At 34.0% G+C, this 19,243-nt stretch overlaps 1 protein-coding gene across 2 annotated transcripts in view; it reads left to right on the top strand.

Moving 5' to 3' along the window:
- su(f) (cleavage stimulation factor subunit su(f)) overlaps positions 1-19,243 on the top strand; it is a 377,057-nt gene that overhangs the window by 127,712 nt on the left and 230,102 nt on the right. For both annotated transcript variants that reach the window (XM_090396725.1, XM_090396726.1), the window contains exons 6-7: positions 2,146-2,247; positions 14,283-14,409. In XM_090396725.1, the coding sequence (XP_090252851.1) occupies positions 2,146-2,247; positions 14,283-14,409 (229 nt within the window). The remainder of the gene's footprint in view (positions 1-2,145; positions 2,248-14,282; positions 14,410-19,243) is intronic.

Below are 19,243 nucleotides of genomic sequence, written 5' to 3'. Positions count from 1 at the left end.
GAGTGCATTTTTGATCTGCTATGAGCCAGCGTAGCACCCATCTTGTGCAAAGCTTTTTCATTTTCAATTCTTCATGCAAAATATATTCTACATTATTTAAATTAAGGGGATATTAAATCCCACATTGTTTTAAAACCGAATAAGAAACTCAGAGAGTGGAATCAGAGTTCCATGACGAATATAGTATAGTAAACTATAAAAGTATCGGCGACAACTAGCACGAGCTAATGCACGAAGTCCAAGTATGCATTACAAACTCGGGCAACTCGTAGCAAAGGTGGCAAAGTTCTGATCGTTATTCTTGGTGTTTTCCATAATGTAAAACACATTTCCTAAGAAATGTAAGCTGTTATTACATTATGGTGGGAGGTCACTACCCAGACCGGTTTCAGCCTTCATTGAGGCTTCATCAGTGAGTAGCTAGACCAAATTAATACCAAAGGGTATAGCGAAAAGAACTTATATACTCTGCTATACGAGTTGTCAAAAAGATGTACCCATTAAATTTGGTCTGTATTCGTCATGAAACTCTCTGAATAATGTGAATAATTTAAATAATGTGTATATCACCGAAATGAAGTTTATTGGCTCTTTATATTTAAATATTCTACATGTTTTTTTGAAATGCCTATAGTCTCAGCAGTTTCATGCACTTTGACTCGCCAGTCATCCAATATGATATGTGCACTTGATGAACGATTTCTGGTGTTGTTATACTTTTTGGACGTCCTTCATGCGGATCATCTTCAAGGCTGGTATGGCCATGTTTAAACTCGGCAGCCGATTTCTTAATTCTTAAAAACAAAGGAGAAGAGTGCCCATAAACTTTTATGAACTTCGAATGAATTTCTTTTACAAAGATTTTTATAGCTACGCGATACTCAATTTTATCCATTTCAAGGGATATAGTCAACACTTTTGTTTCAGACAGCTGTATAAAACAAACTACTAGATAGAATGATTTGCAATTTCACATGGATGCTTATGACAGATGTACCAACTTAAAAAAAAATCTTGCTGATAGTGTTGCCACCTATGGTTGAGGCCGAGAACTTTTTACACCACCCTCGTACTTAAATTTGGTTCTTATGCTGGAAAGAATTATTCTTTTATATATATATAGTGTGCTGTAGAGTACGTATACACAAATATTAAATTTTTTGGCACCTCACTGTTTTATTTTCAGATAAAGAATTGGTAAAAACCTTAATGCAACCTTGGATGTGATGACAAATAACACTGAACTTTCTACTAGTTCTTTATAAACAAACATGAGCATTTTGGTCCTTTGATTTAGTCAGTGTTGTAATTCTTTTTGAAGTTGAAGTAGAGCTTCAGCTCAGGACACACACACAGTGCTAGTCATTCTAAACCTCTCATTCACACTTTCAGTCTCTCAGTCATTCTTTCACTGCCCTTATAGTGCATTATCATGCTTTGGTATTTGATTGGATCATATCCATAGAATTGTCAAGCATATGCAACATAAAATTGTTCAGAATGTTATAACATTAAGTGCTTTTTTTTTTTTTCCAGAACTGTAACAAAGGAACCTTAGTCCAAACAGAAGTCACATCTTACCACTACCCAACAGATGGGATGATGTGCTCTGCTGAATAATGTTCTCCGGGCCACATCCTGTCTTGATATACAAAACAGGATGTGGCATGATTAGGCAATTGTCTATTGCCTAATCATGAGCTCAGCGCTATGTGTTTCAAGCTTGATGATTGTTTGAGGTGATGTTTGGCTTGTACACAATGGTTCTTTTGTAGAAACTGTGAAGTTAAATGTGTATAATATTCTGATGCAAATTTCTGCAGCTGTGAATTCTAATTTAGGAGTTAAGGTCATTCATAGTTCTCCTCATTGTGCTACAATCATATAAACTGATGAATAATGTGACATCTTATTTTAACACCACTCAAAATTAATTAGCTGTAAACCAAATCCATTTTTCAGTGTTATATCCTGTATTATCCAGGTACAGTAACACTTTTTACTTGCTGTGCCATGCAATTTGTCACTGTATGTGCGAGAAAAATTATGATTTATCCATATAATTTTTGCATGACAGCATGTGTGTGTAATTATTATTTTTTCATAATGAAGAAAATTTACTGAACTGTAATTTTTTTTTATTAGAGAGAAAATGGCTCAAGCTTATGATTTTGCATTAGATAAAATGGGGATGGACATATTATCATATCCCATCTGGAATGACTATATCAACTTTTTAAAGAGTGTGTAAGTAAAGTTGTTTTAAAATTCCTTATTTTTTGTTATAGGATAACCCATTATTAGTTTTGATTTTAAAACTTAACTACTTGAATCTTGATGCATAATCGATTTAGTTGCAGACTTTATATAATTTGTGCATAAACCTTTATGGGACTGTATCACCATTTTGATGAAGGATTGGAAGAAAGCAAACTTAACATATTATGCTCAATATTTTGTCATATCCAAGAAACTTTGGCTTCTTATAAACCTATTTAATGCTATACTAGGTGTTTAATAGAGGTCAGTAGTTTGCTTTGTAAATGAGAATTGTGTATGTTCTTTTGGATAGTTCCTGTTTTGTGGGATTACAAACTAGTTTCCTGAAGGAAAACCTTGGCATCTCTGTATGAGACTGGTCTTCAGTTAAAGACATTGATAAAGATTTCTTGACAAGATTCAGACAGGTCTTATCAAAGTGCATCGTTTCTTAACCTTACCTTAGAACATCCACAAAATGTTTTTAGGAAATGCAGTTTGAAAGCTATTTCAAAGAAGGGACAAGAGGTGAAGACAAGTTAGCCTGATGAACTTGAGGTCAACTGTTAATTAATTGCTTGAACTTGACACATTTTAATTGTTGATATATACCACAAAAACCAAACCAAAACAAAACCTAATACTGGGAGTTGTTTAAGGGTCAAGGCCAACTAACTGGAAGAAATCCTCTATATAGCTTGAACTATCTGGAGCCTTTCACCCAATGCCCAGTCCTTGCACTAAACATTAACTGCACAGTAGTGAAGAACATTGCAGTAGTGATATCACTACTGGAATATTCTCACTCAACAGAAGAACTGAAGATAGCCACCATCAGGAGTAGGAAGCAACGGCAGAAAAGAGGCATAGCTAATGGAAAATTTGCAGAATTATTACCTAGACATAATTAGTGTTACCCAAATTGAAGGAGACTAAAATAGAAAAGTTCTAAACTATAAATCTATTCATGCAACAGTGATCAGAGAACAGGAATAGGTGTAGTATTCAGTACAAAACTTGAATATAAACTTTATTGGATTGTATCCAATTTCAAGTAGTGATGATGTTTTCTCATCTCTAATCTACGGACTCCATACCTTTCCCTAACAAGCTGATATTCATTTGATCTTCTTTATCTGCTACTCTCATTTTTCTGACTTGCACATTCTCTGACTCTCTGTGATGTCAGAGAGTTAACAACTTAAATCTTCACTGTTTGATCTTTGTTCAAAAATTGTTTTGGTTTATACCTTAAAATTCATTTGCTATGTTTTTTTCTAGCATCTATTCGAAACTTTTTGATTTCCTTTATTTAAATGTTAATTTTTTTTTTTTGTCTAATTTTCTGAATTGTATAGTTTTCATTCAGCTTGGAAATTTTCATGTTCACAGTTCTAATTGGCTTTTCTTTAACAAGTTTATCAGAGCAATTAGTGATGCATTTACTTTCAGCAGTAATCTTGTGCAAATTGCCAACACATACCAGAATACCAGATAATTCTAACCACACTTTCCTGGTTTGGTTGGTCAAGTAGTTGGCATACCACTGTCCAACAAGTTGTGGGATTTTGCTGTGAGCGTGGATATTTGGGATGTCTTTATGTGGGAGATGAATGTTACTGCCCAGTTTGAGCTCACCATTCTGCTTATTGGATGCCTGAAGTGGCTTGAAAAATCTGTTTGTCTCCAGAGTTTTTTTGGATTATCTAAAAGCAATTAATAAAATTCAAAGTTGCCTTAGCCCATCCATTGTACTATTGGTTTTCTAACTTTCATGGATGGGAGAGTCACATAAATCCCTCTCCAGACGTGATCTCTTCTTCACTAGTGATTGTTCTAAGTATACTGTATATGTAATCCTTCTTCCATGGAGCAACACAGCCACTCTCTCATTGACATGTCTGCCTACAAGATTGCCAGGTGATATGAACTTTGATTTCTATGCTCTGTTTCTTTAGTTGTATTACTGTTTTTTTTCTGATTCAAACATTTGCACTGAACTCATCTTGCAGTTCTTATTAATAAAGAAAATTTTCTTCCCTATTTCACTTTTTATTGTCTTTCTCTAAGTGTGTCAGAGATGTACAAGAGAAGAATCAAGCTTATTGCATTTGGCTTTAAATGCCTCCCCCCCCTCTTCTTTTCTGTTTATACCAAAGCTTGAAATGGTTGCATGCAAGTATTAACACATCTGAAACTGGTTTTAAAATCACCAAAATCATGAAATTGGCATCATTTCCATATGGGTGTTTTCTATTCCTTTTCCAAAGCTGTTAACTAAGATTTTTATACCTGTACTATTTCCATCTCTTTTACATTCAAGTGATTTTCTGTTGCATAGAAATATTCACAGGAAGCTAATCTTCTCCTGGCTTCTTACTTTTCTTGTTCTTGCATGATGATCTGGGTAAATGTCCTCCTACCATTCTAATTTCACAACATTAAGTGTTATTTAATGTCTCAATTCATCCCATTCCTAAGAAGAGTGATAAATCTTTGCTATCGAATTACTGAATTTCATCTACTTTGTTTCTTTTTAAAGTAATGAAAGGCTCATTAACACTTAATTTCTACACTACCTTCAAGAGTTGAACTAGTAAATGATTCCCAGTATAGATTCTGTCACTGTCACTCAAAAGGGATTTTCTTGCTTATTTCATTCATCTTTTGACAATCATGGAAAAATTTTGGGAATCTCAAGTGGGCACTTTTTTTAATCTTTAAAGCATTTTATCACATTTGGCACAGAGGCTAATTAAAGTAGCTATGCATTCTTGAAAATTATTCAAGTAAAATACACATTGCTTTAATTAATTATTTATATAATATATTTTATTGTAATGTATACATTGTGAAATATCAATAATATAAAAGTGGCCAGGAATCAAATTTAATTATTTAGAGCAACATATATATCAGACATCCATGCTCATAACAGAGCACTTCTGTAACCATCATCATCATCAAAATTCCTGATATGCTCTCCCAAGGGGGGGGGGGTACAGGATATTATTGCATAAAAAAAATACATCATTACTAAATTCCAATCAACAGTTTTCCTCCACTTCTGAAACCAAAAGTAAATTCCTCCATTGTGTGGAGCATTTCAGGTGCATGGCATGAAAATATTGGAGAAAAGATAAAAATTACATTATAGTTCAGTTATAAAAAGTAATTACCACTAGCAGAGGCACACATTGAAAGTGATACTACTTGCCAGTATCATGGGACTGAAGAATCTGGATGTGACTAGCATAGTTTGTATAATGTCACATAGCATAATTATTTACTTGCAACAGTAAACAACTGGGAGCTTGCACAGAGAGAGAGAGAGTGTCAGAAGATGAAATTGAGGTAAAAATTTTGAATGTTATGGGATAATATGGATTGAGACATGCCAATAAAATTAAGAAATGAAAATTTGATTAATAAGTGCATGGACATACAGTCTGTTAAAGACAATTGATAATGAAGTTTGTTATGGATCATTGAGTATTTCTGGTCAAATACCATTTTCTTAAGTTGCCTTTCACATTTCATGTTTATAATGCCCTTTTCTACCTCAAGTTTTGATATGCACTCCTGAATGCATTCCACTTGCTTATTTTCTACCAATTTTCTGTCACTTATTTCATTTGTTAGTCTTTCAAAGCAATTACTCCAGGCCTCCAGAATATCTTTCTTTAGTTTTTATATCACCTTTGTCATCTCTTATTCCTTTCACAGTACTCTTTCCTACATTTCAAAGCTTCTTCAATAGTTCCTAGAATATATTGCTGCCTTCGTCATATTTGTTTTCCATATTTTATCAGTATTCCCATAACTTTTGTTTAGCTACTTTTACACATAGTTTAACTCTCTCTCACACTTTTTCTCAGGACATTGTCAACTTGATTGCTAGGAATTTTATATATGCTTTATTCTTTTCCACAGCTACCTCTTTAACTTCTGTCAACAATGAAGTACAGACATTTCTATCTTTAGAACTTCAATAATGCCTCCCTAGCTAAATCAGTCAGTGTTTTTCTTCAATTACATGTACAGTTTACGTCTGAGACTTGCCTGACTTTAATTCTTTCAAGCTTTCTTGAAGAGTTTACTTTTAGATATGATATTTATTTTTATCCTGCTTAAAACTCTGTGTTAATCACTCCCAGTTTCAAATCACCTGTATATTCTTGTTTTGTGAACCAACATGAAGATTGAAGATATCTATATCAATAATTACATAGTCAGTAAAACTTCTTTTTTTCTTGTGTCGTCTGTCCATATTTTCACGTTCACACCAGGCAGTGTCTGCATATGAATAAACTGTTAGCAAGAACTAAAGCTGGATTAGCTTTAATATATGTATGCCATTTCTGCATTAGGTGGTTGCTTTTTCAGAAAGCTTATACAGCATGTTACTTGCAACTTTTTTTTTTTTTTTTGATAGAATTTTATTTGTAAAATTAGCATTTTGAAGTGTCTGGATGATATCAAATATCGCAAATGTAATTCAAACTGAATTCAAGTTATATATAATAATAATAAAAAAAAAATATATATATATTCTTATGTGCATCTTTTTTGCTTTAAATAAATTGTGTGCATTCTGTATCCAGTGGCTGCATTATAAACAGCTGTTATTTTTTGGAACTGAAAATTGATAGAGGATGTCAGGACCAATGTGTTTAGTTAGCTGCTATATTTAGTGCTATGATAAACCTGTTTTGCTTGCATGCATGCAGCAGAGTCTGTGGGGGTGGATTCCATTATGATGGTCATTCCAGTTGTCTCTAATTACACTGACAATAAATCTACTTGTTTTTCTTGCTTCTCCTCTGTTGAAGTTGGAATGTTTTTCATCGTATAGGAAACATTTTTATTCCAGCCTTCAGAAATAAGAGACATAATAAAATTCTGTCTTTTCCTGAATAAAATTAATACCTGTATGTATTATAAGAAGTGGTTGATCTACAACAAAATACTAACATGTGAGATCTATTGTTGATAAGACAGAAGCTGTGCTGGGGAAAAAAAAGTAATGAATGTAGGATTCGCGAAAGGGTGGATAAATCAATGATGATCAGAAATTATTTACCTATTAAATTATGTAAAATATATACTGATCCTTAGTAAGCAACAGAAAATTCTTAGAAAACCAAGCAAAATATACATAAAATGGAGAAATACACATAATGAGGACAGCAAATTCAACAAGAGAATTTGCTGCTCCATCAATCAATGTGTATTCCTGTCACACTTAAATGAATCACCTGATCATCATTATTAGTTCATTGGATTAACCCCTCCTTGTAGTTATTTATACTTTGAAGTATATTGTACTTCATTATATTTATACTTTAAATATACTTATATTTAAAGAAATTGTGCTGAATTTCTATAATGACTTTTATGCAACTAAATGCCAAGTCTCAGAACTTATCATTCCAAAACCAAGCAATATACCAGATGTACTTCCTGAAGAAATAGAACATGCCCTTAAGAAAATGAATAAAGGTAAAGCCTTAGGACTTGATCATGTTAAGGCTGAAGAAATCCAACAAAGTGGACCAACTATATTTCAAAGCTTTGACTACCAGATTCATGTGGTACTTCAAAGAAGGAAAGATTCCAGAGGAATGGAAGATCTCAAAAACCATACTTCTATTCAAAAAAGGGAACAAGGAAGTCATAAAAAAATTATCATCTAATCTGTCTGCTTCTTCTTTTTCTACAGCTTGTCCCACTTAAGTAGGGTCACTGTTCTCAGTGAGTCTCCTCCACATCCTCCTGTCTTGGACTGTAACCACATCCAAGTTCTTCATCCTCAAGTCTTCCTCCACCAGCTCCTTCCATCTCTTCTTTGGCCACCCATGCTCCCCCCCCCCCCCTTCCTTGCACATCCATCTGCATGACCTTTCTTTCCACACACTCATCCTCTCTTCTCATCACATGACCAAACCATCTCAACCTTCCCTCTTGTATCTTTGCTCCTAGGTTCGTTACTTTCATCATTCCCCTTACATAGTCATTTCTTAGACAATCTTTTCTGGTCACACTGCACATCCACCTAAGCATTCTCATCTCTGCTACCTCCATCTTGCTGATGTTATTTTTCCTCAGGGCCACAGTTTCCATAGCATACTTCATAGCCGGTCTCACTACTGTCCTGTAGTTTTTGCCTTTTAGATTGATTGGCAACCTCTTGTTGCATAGCACTCTAGCCATCTCTCTCTTTCTCCAGTTCCTCCATCCTGCTTGTATCCTGGATCCCACTTCTTTCTCACCCTCTCCATCCTCTTTCACTGTTAAACCTAAGGATTTAAAGTTCCTAACCTTCCTGATGACATTTTTTTCCAGCTCCAGATCTGTCTTCTGGCTGCCATCCACTTTGCAACACACATACTTTATCTTACTTCTGCTCAGTCTCATACCTCTCTCTTCCAGTACTTTCCTCTACCTTTCCAATTTAGCTGCTACTTTTCTTGATTCTGCACATAGCATGATGTCATCCTCATACAACATTGTCCAAAACGCATCTTCTCTCACCTCCTCCGTCACTGCCTCCATCACAATAATAAACAGGAATGGACTTAATGCTGACCCTTGATGCAAGCCAACTGTCACTTGAAAACTTTCTGTCTCTCTCTCTCAGGCAGGTCCAAACTTTTGTCTTCACATTTCTGTACATCACCTGCAGCAACTGACATATTTCTCCAGTACCTTCTTCTCCTTCAGCCATCTCCAGACTTCTTGCCTTGGCACTCTATTGTAAGCTTTCTCCAGATCAGTAAACACTAGATGTAGTATCCCCTTTGCTCTTGTAGATGGGGACAAGAGTACTTTCCTTCCACTCTGTATCCACATAAGATACCTAATCCCAAGATCCTAATCCTGTTTCCTCTTTATTGATTTAAAAAAAAAAAGCATTTAATAAAATAGAACACAATGCGGTCATCGGTGCCTTATTGGAAATAAATGTGGATCCTATTTACATGAAGATGATAAAAGAAATTAACAAAAATCAGACCACACAAATAACCCTATTTGATCAACCTATAAATAAATAGATATAAAGAGAGAGGGGGGTAAGCCAAGGTGATGTGATCTCCCCAAATCTATTTACCAGCACTTTAGAATATATTCTAAAAGAATAGACCTAAACGGAGGAATAAGCATAGATGGTGAAAAACTACAAATACTTGTTTGCTGATGATCTAGTACTGATATTTCAAAACCCAAAAGATCTAGAAGAAATGGGTGAAAAAATATACATAAACAGCAATGAGATAGGCTTAGAAATGAATCTAGAGAAAACAGAATGGATTAAAAACATCTACACAAGTGCCAGTCACCTATGTATTAATAACATCCCTATAGAACAAGTTGACTCTTACAATTACTTAGGACAAACAATAAAAATGAATAATGATGATTTATCTGAAGAACTAGTAAAAAGAAAGTTGCACGGCTATCATTCAGCAGACTGTTTAACATTCTTCCATCAATCACATATGGATCAGAAACATGGAACACAACAAGAAAATAAGAGACACTCAGGATAATTCAGCATGCAATAGAACATAGGATTTGTAACATCAGTAGTATGGAACTAAAAGAGAGAGAGAGAGATCAGGTGTAAAAGATGTAATAACTGCAGTATACAAAAGCAAGATGAGATGGGCAGCCACATAGCCAGACTCAGGGATAACAGATGGACATATAGAATATTCAATTGGCAACAAGAATAAAGAGAAAACCAGGAAGACCACCTATAAAATGGAACAACCCATTAGTGAAATCTATGGGTATAACAATGAAGAGAGAGCAAGAGTCTCAAGATTGAGATCATTGGAGACATCTTTGTGACCTGCACTCATGGAGAAATCTTGAATGAAACGCAAGTCCGAGTTAATCAAGGTAAACAGATTTCTTTCCCTTTATTCATAATTTTTTTAAAAATTATCCCATCATAAATTCACTTATGCATTCCTAGAAATTATAGGATCACATGCTATTTTCTCCACCCAACAACTTATAGGACACGATACATTATAAATGTTAATTATTAAGAATTCGTTTACCAGTAATGGAAGTATTTTTTTCTTTTCTTTTCTTTATATTTCCCTATTCTCATGTGGCTTATTAATGATGGTTACATATTTACACCTTTTAGTAATCCAAATATACCAACTAAATATACCACTCTCCTACATTATTGTTTTCTAATATATCCTAAAAGAGATGCCCCCCCCCCTCCCCACATGCAGATTTGGTTACAATTAATGAACCATCATGATAGTAGTATGTCTGCTGAAATGCAACTACAAAATTTCTGCAGAGCACAGTGTTTTTTCTTGCCCCATCTTCTGCTATACTATTGATGGTGAGAGATGATTGCCCTGATGGGAATGTGTTATTTTGCGTAGATCTTTATGTTGAAGCATGGTGGTATTAGTGTTGACTAGTCCATCCAATAAATCCTTCTATGCCAAATTGTATGACGATTCCCAGGACAAACCAGTATGAAAACAAAAAAAGTAATATCCAAAAATGGAACAGGAAGAAATATGTCCTGAAGTTTTAAAAGAAGTTCAGTATGCAGTGGGTAGCATGAGTGGTGGAAAGACACCAGGTGAAGATGATTTTCAATAGAACTTCTAAATGTATGTTGTGAGCCTGTCATGACTATGTTAAGTAAAATTTATACATCCTAGCTAAGATAGAAGAGTATAAAAGTGGTGGAGTAATGCTATACTTAGTATAGTTTTTAAAATGGGGATAGAGAAGATATTGAAAATTACTGCCCTATCAGTTTCTTTTCAACAATATACAAAATATTTTCGAAAATCATTAGCAGCCGAATGCAAAATAAAGTCAGAAACAAATATGAAATTTCCTATAAAATAGGAGTTAGACAAGGAGATGCCATTTCACGTAAATTATTAGCATCAGCCCTAGAAGAAATTTTTAAAAATGTGGATTGGAAAATAGAGTAATTATAGTAAATGGGAAAGAACTAAATCACCTGTGATTTGCTGATGACATTGTTCTTTTAGGAAACTCTGCAGAAGAACTTCAACAAACGATCAATGAATTGAATGCTGAAAGTAAAAAGAAAGGATTAAATTTAAACAGATAAATGAAACATTAATGTATAATAAATACATCACCAAAAAACCACTACAAATGGAGTTTTAGTAGACAGGAAGTAGAAGGGTCATATAACCAAAATTATAAATACAACTCAGAGAATAATTGCAATGCTGAAACAAACCTTGACATGTAAAGATAAGGAAGTCATTTTGCCTCTTTACAAGGCCTTGATAAGATCTCCCTTGGACTGTTGCATGCAGATCTGGTTTCCATGGCGATTTTGATACAGTGGGGTGAGTGCAATGGAGAATGTCAAAAATTATATCAAAAATGATATGATTATGAAGACAGATTGAGAATTTGTAGGCTGCAGACACTGGCAAACAGGTGAAAGAGGGAGTGATATGATCAAGAGTTACAAACTTCTGAAAGGGTTATACAGAATTTCAGTGAACGGAATTTTTCATTTTATGGAGGATAGGGAAAGGATGTGAAGACATCTCTGGAAGTTGAGAATGAATGCTGTCAAGAAGGGGAGTGAGGCAAGATTTTTCTCGCATAGGTTGATGTGTGATTGGAATGGATTGCCATTGGTGCAAATAGCCTTCCTGGATGAACTCCTAGTATTATTATTAGTATTAAAAGAGACCCTCTTTTAATACTAATAATCATAAAATAGAAGGTCTCTTTTAATACTTACTAATAATAATAAAATAGAACACCAGGAAACTGAAATAGTAAACACCTATGTTTACTTAGGAAAAAAGATTATAGAGGGAAGCCTAAAAAGAAGAAATTATACATAGAATTCAAACTATGTTGGATAGCCTTTGGAAAACATGAAGCAGTCCAATGAAACCAACATTCCTTAAAAGAAAAATATTTGACAGTTGGATACTTCCAGTCTTGACATGGAAGCGAAATGTGGACTTTGACTGAAAAAAATGACCAAACAAGTTGAGGACTACCCAGAGGAAAATGGAAAGATCATTACTCAGTATTACCATTCTAGATAAAAAGTGTAATACCTGGGTCAGAGCTCAGACTAGGGTGAGAGACATAATGATCTTCCCATCAGTGCAATCCTCATTGCACTAAGGATTATGCTCCAAATGGCAATTGGCAGGTCAAGTGACAACAGTAAATTATCAGGTTTATTATTACCCTGCAAAAACTCAATCCTTAGTGCAATGAGTTCACTCAGTTAAAGTAAGATATAAATGATGAAAGAAACAGTGTTGCTTCATACAACTGAAATCTCATCTGTTCAAACTTACTATTAGCCCAGTGAACAGTATCATTGACATGGTTATTGCTGAGATCAAATTAACTAAAAAAAAAAAAAACACAAAAAGAAGAAATATTAGCTCTTATTTCTAGGTGGCATAACATTGTATAAAAGGAAGATTATTTAGGACAAAAGTGGGACATGACTCAGTTAGCCCATACAGAAATGGGTTGGCAGACAAGTTATACTTTGCAAGGAACAGCATGGGCTTACTAAATGGAGATCATATTTTAACAATTTGCTCATATTTTGTAATAATGTTATGGCTGAGTTGAATAAGAGGAATGGTTACACTATGATATGATACTGTTGGACTTGGCTAAGGCATTTGATAGGATACTACATGAAAGGCTGCATAAACTTGGAGAATGCAGGATTGGAATATTGACTTGGATAAGTGGGTTGATAGTGATTGATAACAACTATCAATTCAATATTAGTAAGTGTTGGGTCATGTCCTTTAATGCAGTGAGATATCCAGTGGCATATTATATTAGTGGGATTATGCTACAAAACAACTGATGAAACTAGTAATCTTGGCTGTATGATGGATAGAAATTTGAAGTTCAAAGATCACATTTCAAAAATTGCAAATACAATTCAGAGGATAATTGCAATGTTAAAATAAACATTGATATGTAAGGATAACGAAGTTATTTTGCCCCTTTACAAGGCCTATGACCACACCTGGATACTGTGTACATATTTGGTCTCTTGGATTTCAGAGGGGAAGAAGTAGTTTTGGAAAGAGTGCAAACAAGAGGAACAAGAATAATACCGTGATTATGGAATATAGATTGAGGACAAATTGAGTATATTGACTTAAGATGCTTAAACAGGAGAAAGAGGGGATGATATGATAAACTTCTGAAAGGGTTTTTATAGGTTATCAACTGATGAAATTTATTTTTTGTTATGTGGAAGGTGAGAAGAGGGAAAGGGGACAAGAGCTAGATTTTTCTGTGACAGAGCAGGAGCGAGTGGAACAGTTTGCCTCTTGAAGTATTGAGTGCATCCACTGTGAACAAGCCCAATGAAGTTATGACAGCTGGTGTAGGTGATCTGTGGCCTCCTTTGATGAGTCCTTGACTTCCTGCAGGTCTCAGATGATAATAATAATAGTAATCAGTGTGTGTAATAAATACTGCTACATAAATTTTGAGGTCTTTATGAAAGATAAAAGTAGGGATAAAAAAAGGAATAGTCCTTATATTATACAGTTCATTTGAACCTATGTATGTGAAAATGGCTTTAGGAAGATCTTCACCTTCCCAAAGCCTACTTTATAGAAAGTAAAGGATTTGAAATCGTTGAATTTTAAATTTTTTTCTGAAATGGAATATAGGGACATTAAATATAAATCAATTAATTGATTTTAAATATTGTTAGTATTTTCTAATCAGCATGTTATTGATAGTTTTTTTTTTTTTTTAATAGAAATGTTCATCCTTGCAAATGGATGGGGAAAAAAATATTTACGAGGTTTGGTATTTGGGAATAACACTGGTCTACTTAATTTACAGAACATATTTTGTGAACGTTATTTTTCATGACAAATCATTTGTATCATCTACTTTAAATTTCTCCAAAACAGTGGGAACTGAGTGTGACTAAGCTTTTTTTTCTTTTTTCTTCTTCTTCTTTCTTTTTAAAGGGAAGCAGTTGGCTCCTATGCTGAAAACCAAAGGATTACTGCAGTTCGTAAAGTATATCAAAGAGGAATTGTTAATCCAATGATAAACATTGAGCAGCTTTGGAAAGATTATGTTACCTATGAACAGGTAATATCAAATTATCTTTCACTTAATTTGCAGATTAATTACAAGTTTCTTAAAGATTCAGTGAGTTGGAGTTTGATTCAAGATTCGGAATTCATATTAAAATTTTATCATGTGTGTGTAATCAAAAGTAATGGTAAAAGCTGATTTTTTTTTTTTTTTTTTTTCTTCAGAGAAAGGTCCACTTGATAATTGTAGCATTAAAAAAAAAAAATAACAAAGTTCTGAGTTTCATATATAAATGTAATTAAAATCAAAAGTAAATTAAAAATAATATTGCTATGTAAAAATTATATAATGATATAATAAAATTGACCAGCTTTGGAAAGATTGTTACCTACGAACATTAAATTTATATTTTTAATTTATAAATTTATAATTTATATTAATATTAAATTATCTTTCACTTAATTTGCAGATTAATTACAAGTTCTTACAAGATTCAGTGAGTTGGAGTTTGATTCAAGATCAGGAATTCATATTAAAATTTTATCGCGTGTGTGTGTAATTGAAAGTAATGGTAAAGCCTGGCAGAGAAGCTATCAAAAGAAAATAACCATGGATTATAAACAAATAGACCAAATTAGTAAGACAGATGGGAAGAATACTTATATAATAAAAGACATATAATAAGAGATATAATAAAAACAGCTCTCAGGATATTACTATTCCAGCCACTGAAATGGAAGAGGAAACAAATATCTTTACCAAAGAAATAATAGCACACAACATAGATAAACTTAAAACTAGAAAAGCACCTGGTATTGATTGGATAATGCAGAATTCTTAAAAGCAGGAAAGGAACAACTTTTGAAACCATTAAAAACATTATTTGAAAGGATCTACAAAAATGAAGCATTGCCTACTGATTGGACCAAATCAGTTATAACTCCTATATACAAAAAAGGAGCTAAAACAGATGCAATAATTACAGAGTATTCTTGGAATACTGAGTACTCCTCAGTATTCCAAGTAAGGTTTTTACAAAAGTACTCCAAAACAAATTAAACCATATATAGAACTAGCAATAGGAGAAGAACAAGCAGGTTTCAGACCAGGATGAAGCACAGTTGATCAACTGTTCACCTTAAGATAGCTAATAGAAAAGACACTAGAGCAACCAAAGTTGCTATATAAATTTCATAGACTTTCATCAGGCATTTGATTCAATCCGTGGAAGAGAACTATGGAAAACTATGAAAGAATTAGGAATTCCTAATTATAAAGAAATAATAATAGACTGGTTCCACACAAAGAGTGGAGTATGACAGGGATGCAATCGATTACCAGAATTGTTCAGTCTTACACTGGAAGAAGCAACCAGTAAGGTCTTAAACAAAGAGGACTCCGGAATCAAAATATATGGGGAAAAATATAACAAATTTAAAATTTGCAGATGACATTGCATTACTTGCAAGCACAGAAGAAGATCTACAACGAATTTCTGATAAAATAAAGGAAGAATGTATAAAATTTGAATTAAACATAAATATAGACAAAACAAAAATTATGCAAATAGAAAAAAGAAACACCAATCTGAAAATTGAAATTGATAGTAAGAATCTAGAGGGTAGAACACCTACCTTGGAGGAGTAATTGAGTACAATGGTGACATTACAAAATATATAAACAGACAAATCAGTCACGTATCCTAAACTTTTGGAACTTAATAAAATATGGAAGTCAAGAGACATCAAACAAACAACAAAAGTAAGAATCTATGAAACAATGATCCTCCCAACTCCTCTTTGGAAGTGAATGCTAGAATCTCAAAAAGGCTGAAGAGAAAAAATTATTAACTACTGAAATAGGTTGGCTAAGTAGATTACTAGGAGTATCTCTGCTGGATAGACTAAGAAATGAAGACATAAGGAAATGACTAAAACAAGAAATAACAATAGTAGACAAAATCCAAGAAAGAAGACTGCGATAGTTTGGCCATGGGAACAGAAAGATTACCATCTAAAGCCCTGCTTTAGATGGTAATGTGCAGAGCCGTTCAGGGATACACGAAAAATAATCAGTAATGGCAGAAAAACAAGTAAAGTAAACAAAATGCAAAACGTTAGTTATGGAACAATAAATGTCAATATTTAAAAACAACTATTTTACAAGCAGTACAATTTATAGAAATGGGTTTAAAAGGGGTACCCAAGTGGAAAAAGGTTGGGAACCACTGCTCTAGGCAACAAGATGAGCATGAACAACAAGTTTTCAGAGAAGAAATTTTCCTCCATATTAAGTCATTGACAGGATTTCAAATTACTACACCAACAGGCTATCAAGGTTGATTTTTTCCCCTTCCCCCACAGCATGATTTCTGATTTTAGGCCTCTAGAACTTCCCTATCCACTACTTAAAGAAACCTGCCATTTACAAGATCACTACCTATAATAAAATTAGTTTAATCCTTTATCCAAGAAGATACTTTCAGGTGCAAACTTTGTTTGCACCTGAAAGTATCTTCAGGACTGGGGTAAGGTGGTACAACACCAGGGCAACTCGTTGCAAAGGTGGAGCAAGCTACCAACACTCCTATCTCAGTATCTCCTATAATGCAAAACACATCTCCTTGCGGATATGTCTAATGTTATGCATTAAGGGAAGGGCCACTACCCAGACTAGTTTCGACCTTTATTGAGGTCTCTTCAGTGGGAGCCAGGCCCAAGTGGAGATACCAGGCCGAAGCATTAGCAGGTCATCTCTACCTATGTTGTACCACCTCCCCAGTCCTGAAGATACTTTCAGGCGCAAACTTTGTTTGCTCTCACACTTGGATAAAGGATTAAACTAATTTTATTATACTCTAACCAAGTGAAAAATAAACTTTCAAGATCACTACCTGTTGTTACACAGGATAGGGAGGTCAGGGGAGATCCACATGTTAAAACATTTCAAGTTAGTTATTTATTATGTGACACCATTTTGATGCCATATGGTTACTTCCATACCTCATTGGGTGTCGGGAGTGAAGTCATACTAGAAGTAGTAGTAGGGTTGCAGATGCCCTTTCCACAAAGAGTTAGTAGGACTATTACACTTTTTTATAAAATCTTTATCAAGTAGCTTTATTTTTATCCTCCTACATGTTTTGCCAATCTGTTTCTATTGGCATCCTCAGGGAATACAAATCAGTAAGCACAAAATGAAGGTTACAGACTAGGTTATAACCGATGGTTCTAAATCATACAAAAATTGGTATTGTGCGTGTCTCGTTAACGTGATTTATTCGTGATGACTCATGACGTAATTGTTATGAAAGTTCATTTCTTTGATATTTAATGATCTGATAAAAGTTTTCCAAATTTCTGGTAAAATTAGACCTTGATTCTTGTTTAGGTTTTCAGTTTTACGGACGACTGTAGCTGCTTCTTTAAAGGTTCTTGAATGGTAGTTATCTTCTATGTATGGCATATGGCTCTTATCCCACTCAATGTGATGGTTAGTCGAGGCAAAGTGACATGAAAGGCCTGAAATGTCTTGTCTGTTATTTCTGACATATCCTATGTGTTCTTTCTTTCTCGTTTCGAAGCTTCTAGATGTCTGACCTACATAACTAATACCACATGAGCAAGGAATATTATATATTCCAGGGTATTTGTAGAATGGGTGAGGATCTTTCGGTGATCTTAAAAATTTCCGAATAGTATTGATTGGTTTGAATGCTACTCTGATCTTGTATGGTTTTAAAAGGTTAGCTAATTTTTTGGAAAGGTTGTTGACAAAAGGAATTGTAATTGTACTGATGTATTGGACGTCATCACGTTGTCGATGTGGTATATCAGTAAATAGAATCTTGTTATAGAGTCTTTTAGGGTAACAATTTAAAGAAAGTTCTCTGGATATTGTGGTTAATTCTGTTAGTAGGTCATCCTTGTCTGTCGTATACTGTATAGCTCTTTTCTTGAGACTATGGATAATGCTAAGTTTCTGAGCTATGTGATGAGCTGAGTTGAAATGGAGGTAACGTCCAGTATTTGTAGGTTTTCTGTATACAGATAGGTTGATACTATTATTGGATTGTTTCTTTATTAAAATGTCAAGGAATGGCAGTTTTTTATCTTTTTCCATTTCTAATGTGAATTTGATGGTATTGTGGAAACTATTGATTTGGTTGAGGTAATTCATTAGTTCTTCTTTTGTATGATCCCAAATGATAAAGATGTCATCTACATATCTGTACCAAATTTTCAGTTTTGGAAAGATCTGGGTTAAGATTTTTTTCTCTAGATCTTCCATGAATAAGTCAGCACAAGGAGGTGAGAGGGGGCTATCCATAGCTAATCCAGTGAGTTGTTTGTAGATCGTTTCTTGCCAAATGAAATAGTTAGAAGTTAAACAGTGATTGAACAAAGTAGTGATGTTTCTTGGGAACAATTTGTCTAAGATGTTGATGACTTCAACCACTGGAATGTTAGTAAACAGAGATGTGATGTCCAGGCTTGCTAGTGTATCCTCTTCAAAAATAGGGATGTTTTTTATTTTATCTATAAAATGTTTTGAGTTTTTAATATAAGTATCCGAGACGTGAATGTGTTGTAAAATCTTCGCAAGATACTTGGATAGTTGGTAAGTGGGAGAATAGATTCCATCAACTATTGGACGTAATGGTATACCTTCTTTGTGAATTTTTGGAAGGCCATACAATCTAGGAGTAAGTGGGTGCATAGATTTTAATTTTTTTATAATTTCTATAGGCCAATTATTCATTCCACGTAATAATTTTCATAACAATTTCATAACATTGAACTTTCATAACAATTACATCATGAGTCATCACGAATAAATCACGTTAACGAGACACGCACATTGTCACGCACAATACCAATTTTTGTAT

The sequence above is a fragment of the Typopeltis vanoorti genome, chromosome 8 (assembly GCF_054136105.1).
Source record: "Typopeltis vanoorti isolate ZY-2024b chromosome 8, IOZ_Tvanoo_1.0, whole genome shotgun sequence".
NCBI lineage: Eukaryota > Metazoa > Arthropoda > Arachnida > Uropygi > Thelyphonidae > Typopeltis > Typopeltis vanoorti.
Note: the sequence above shows the minus strand (reverse complement) of the source record. Positions and strands in the feature narration are given on the sequence as shown.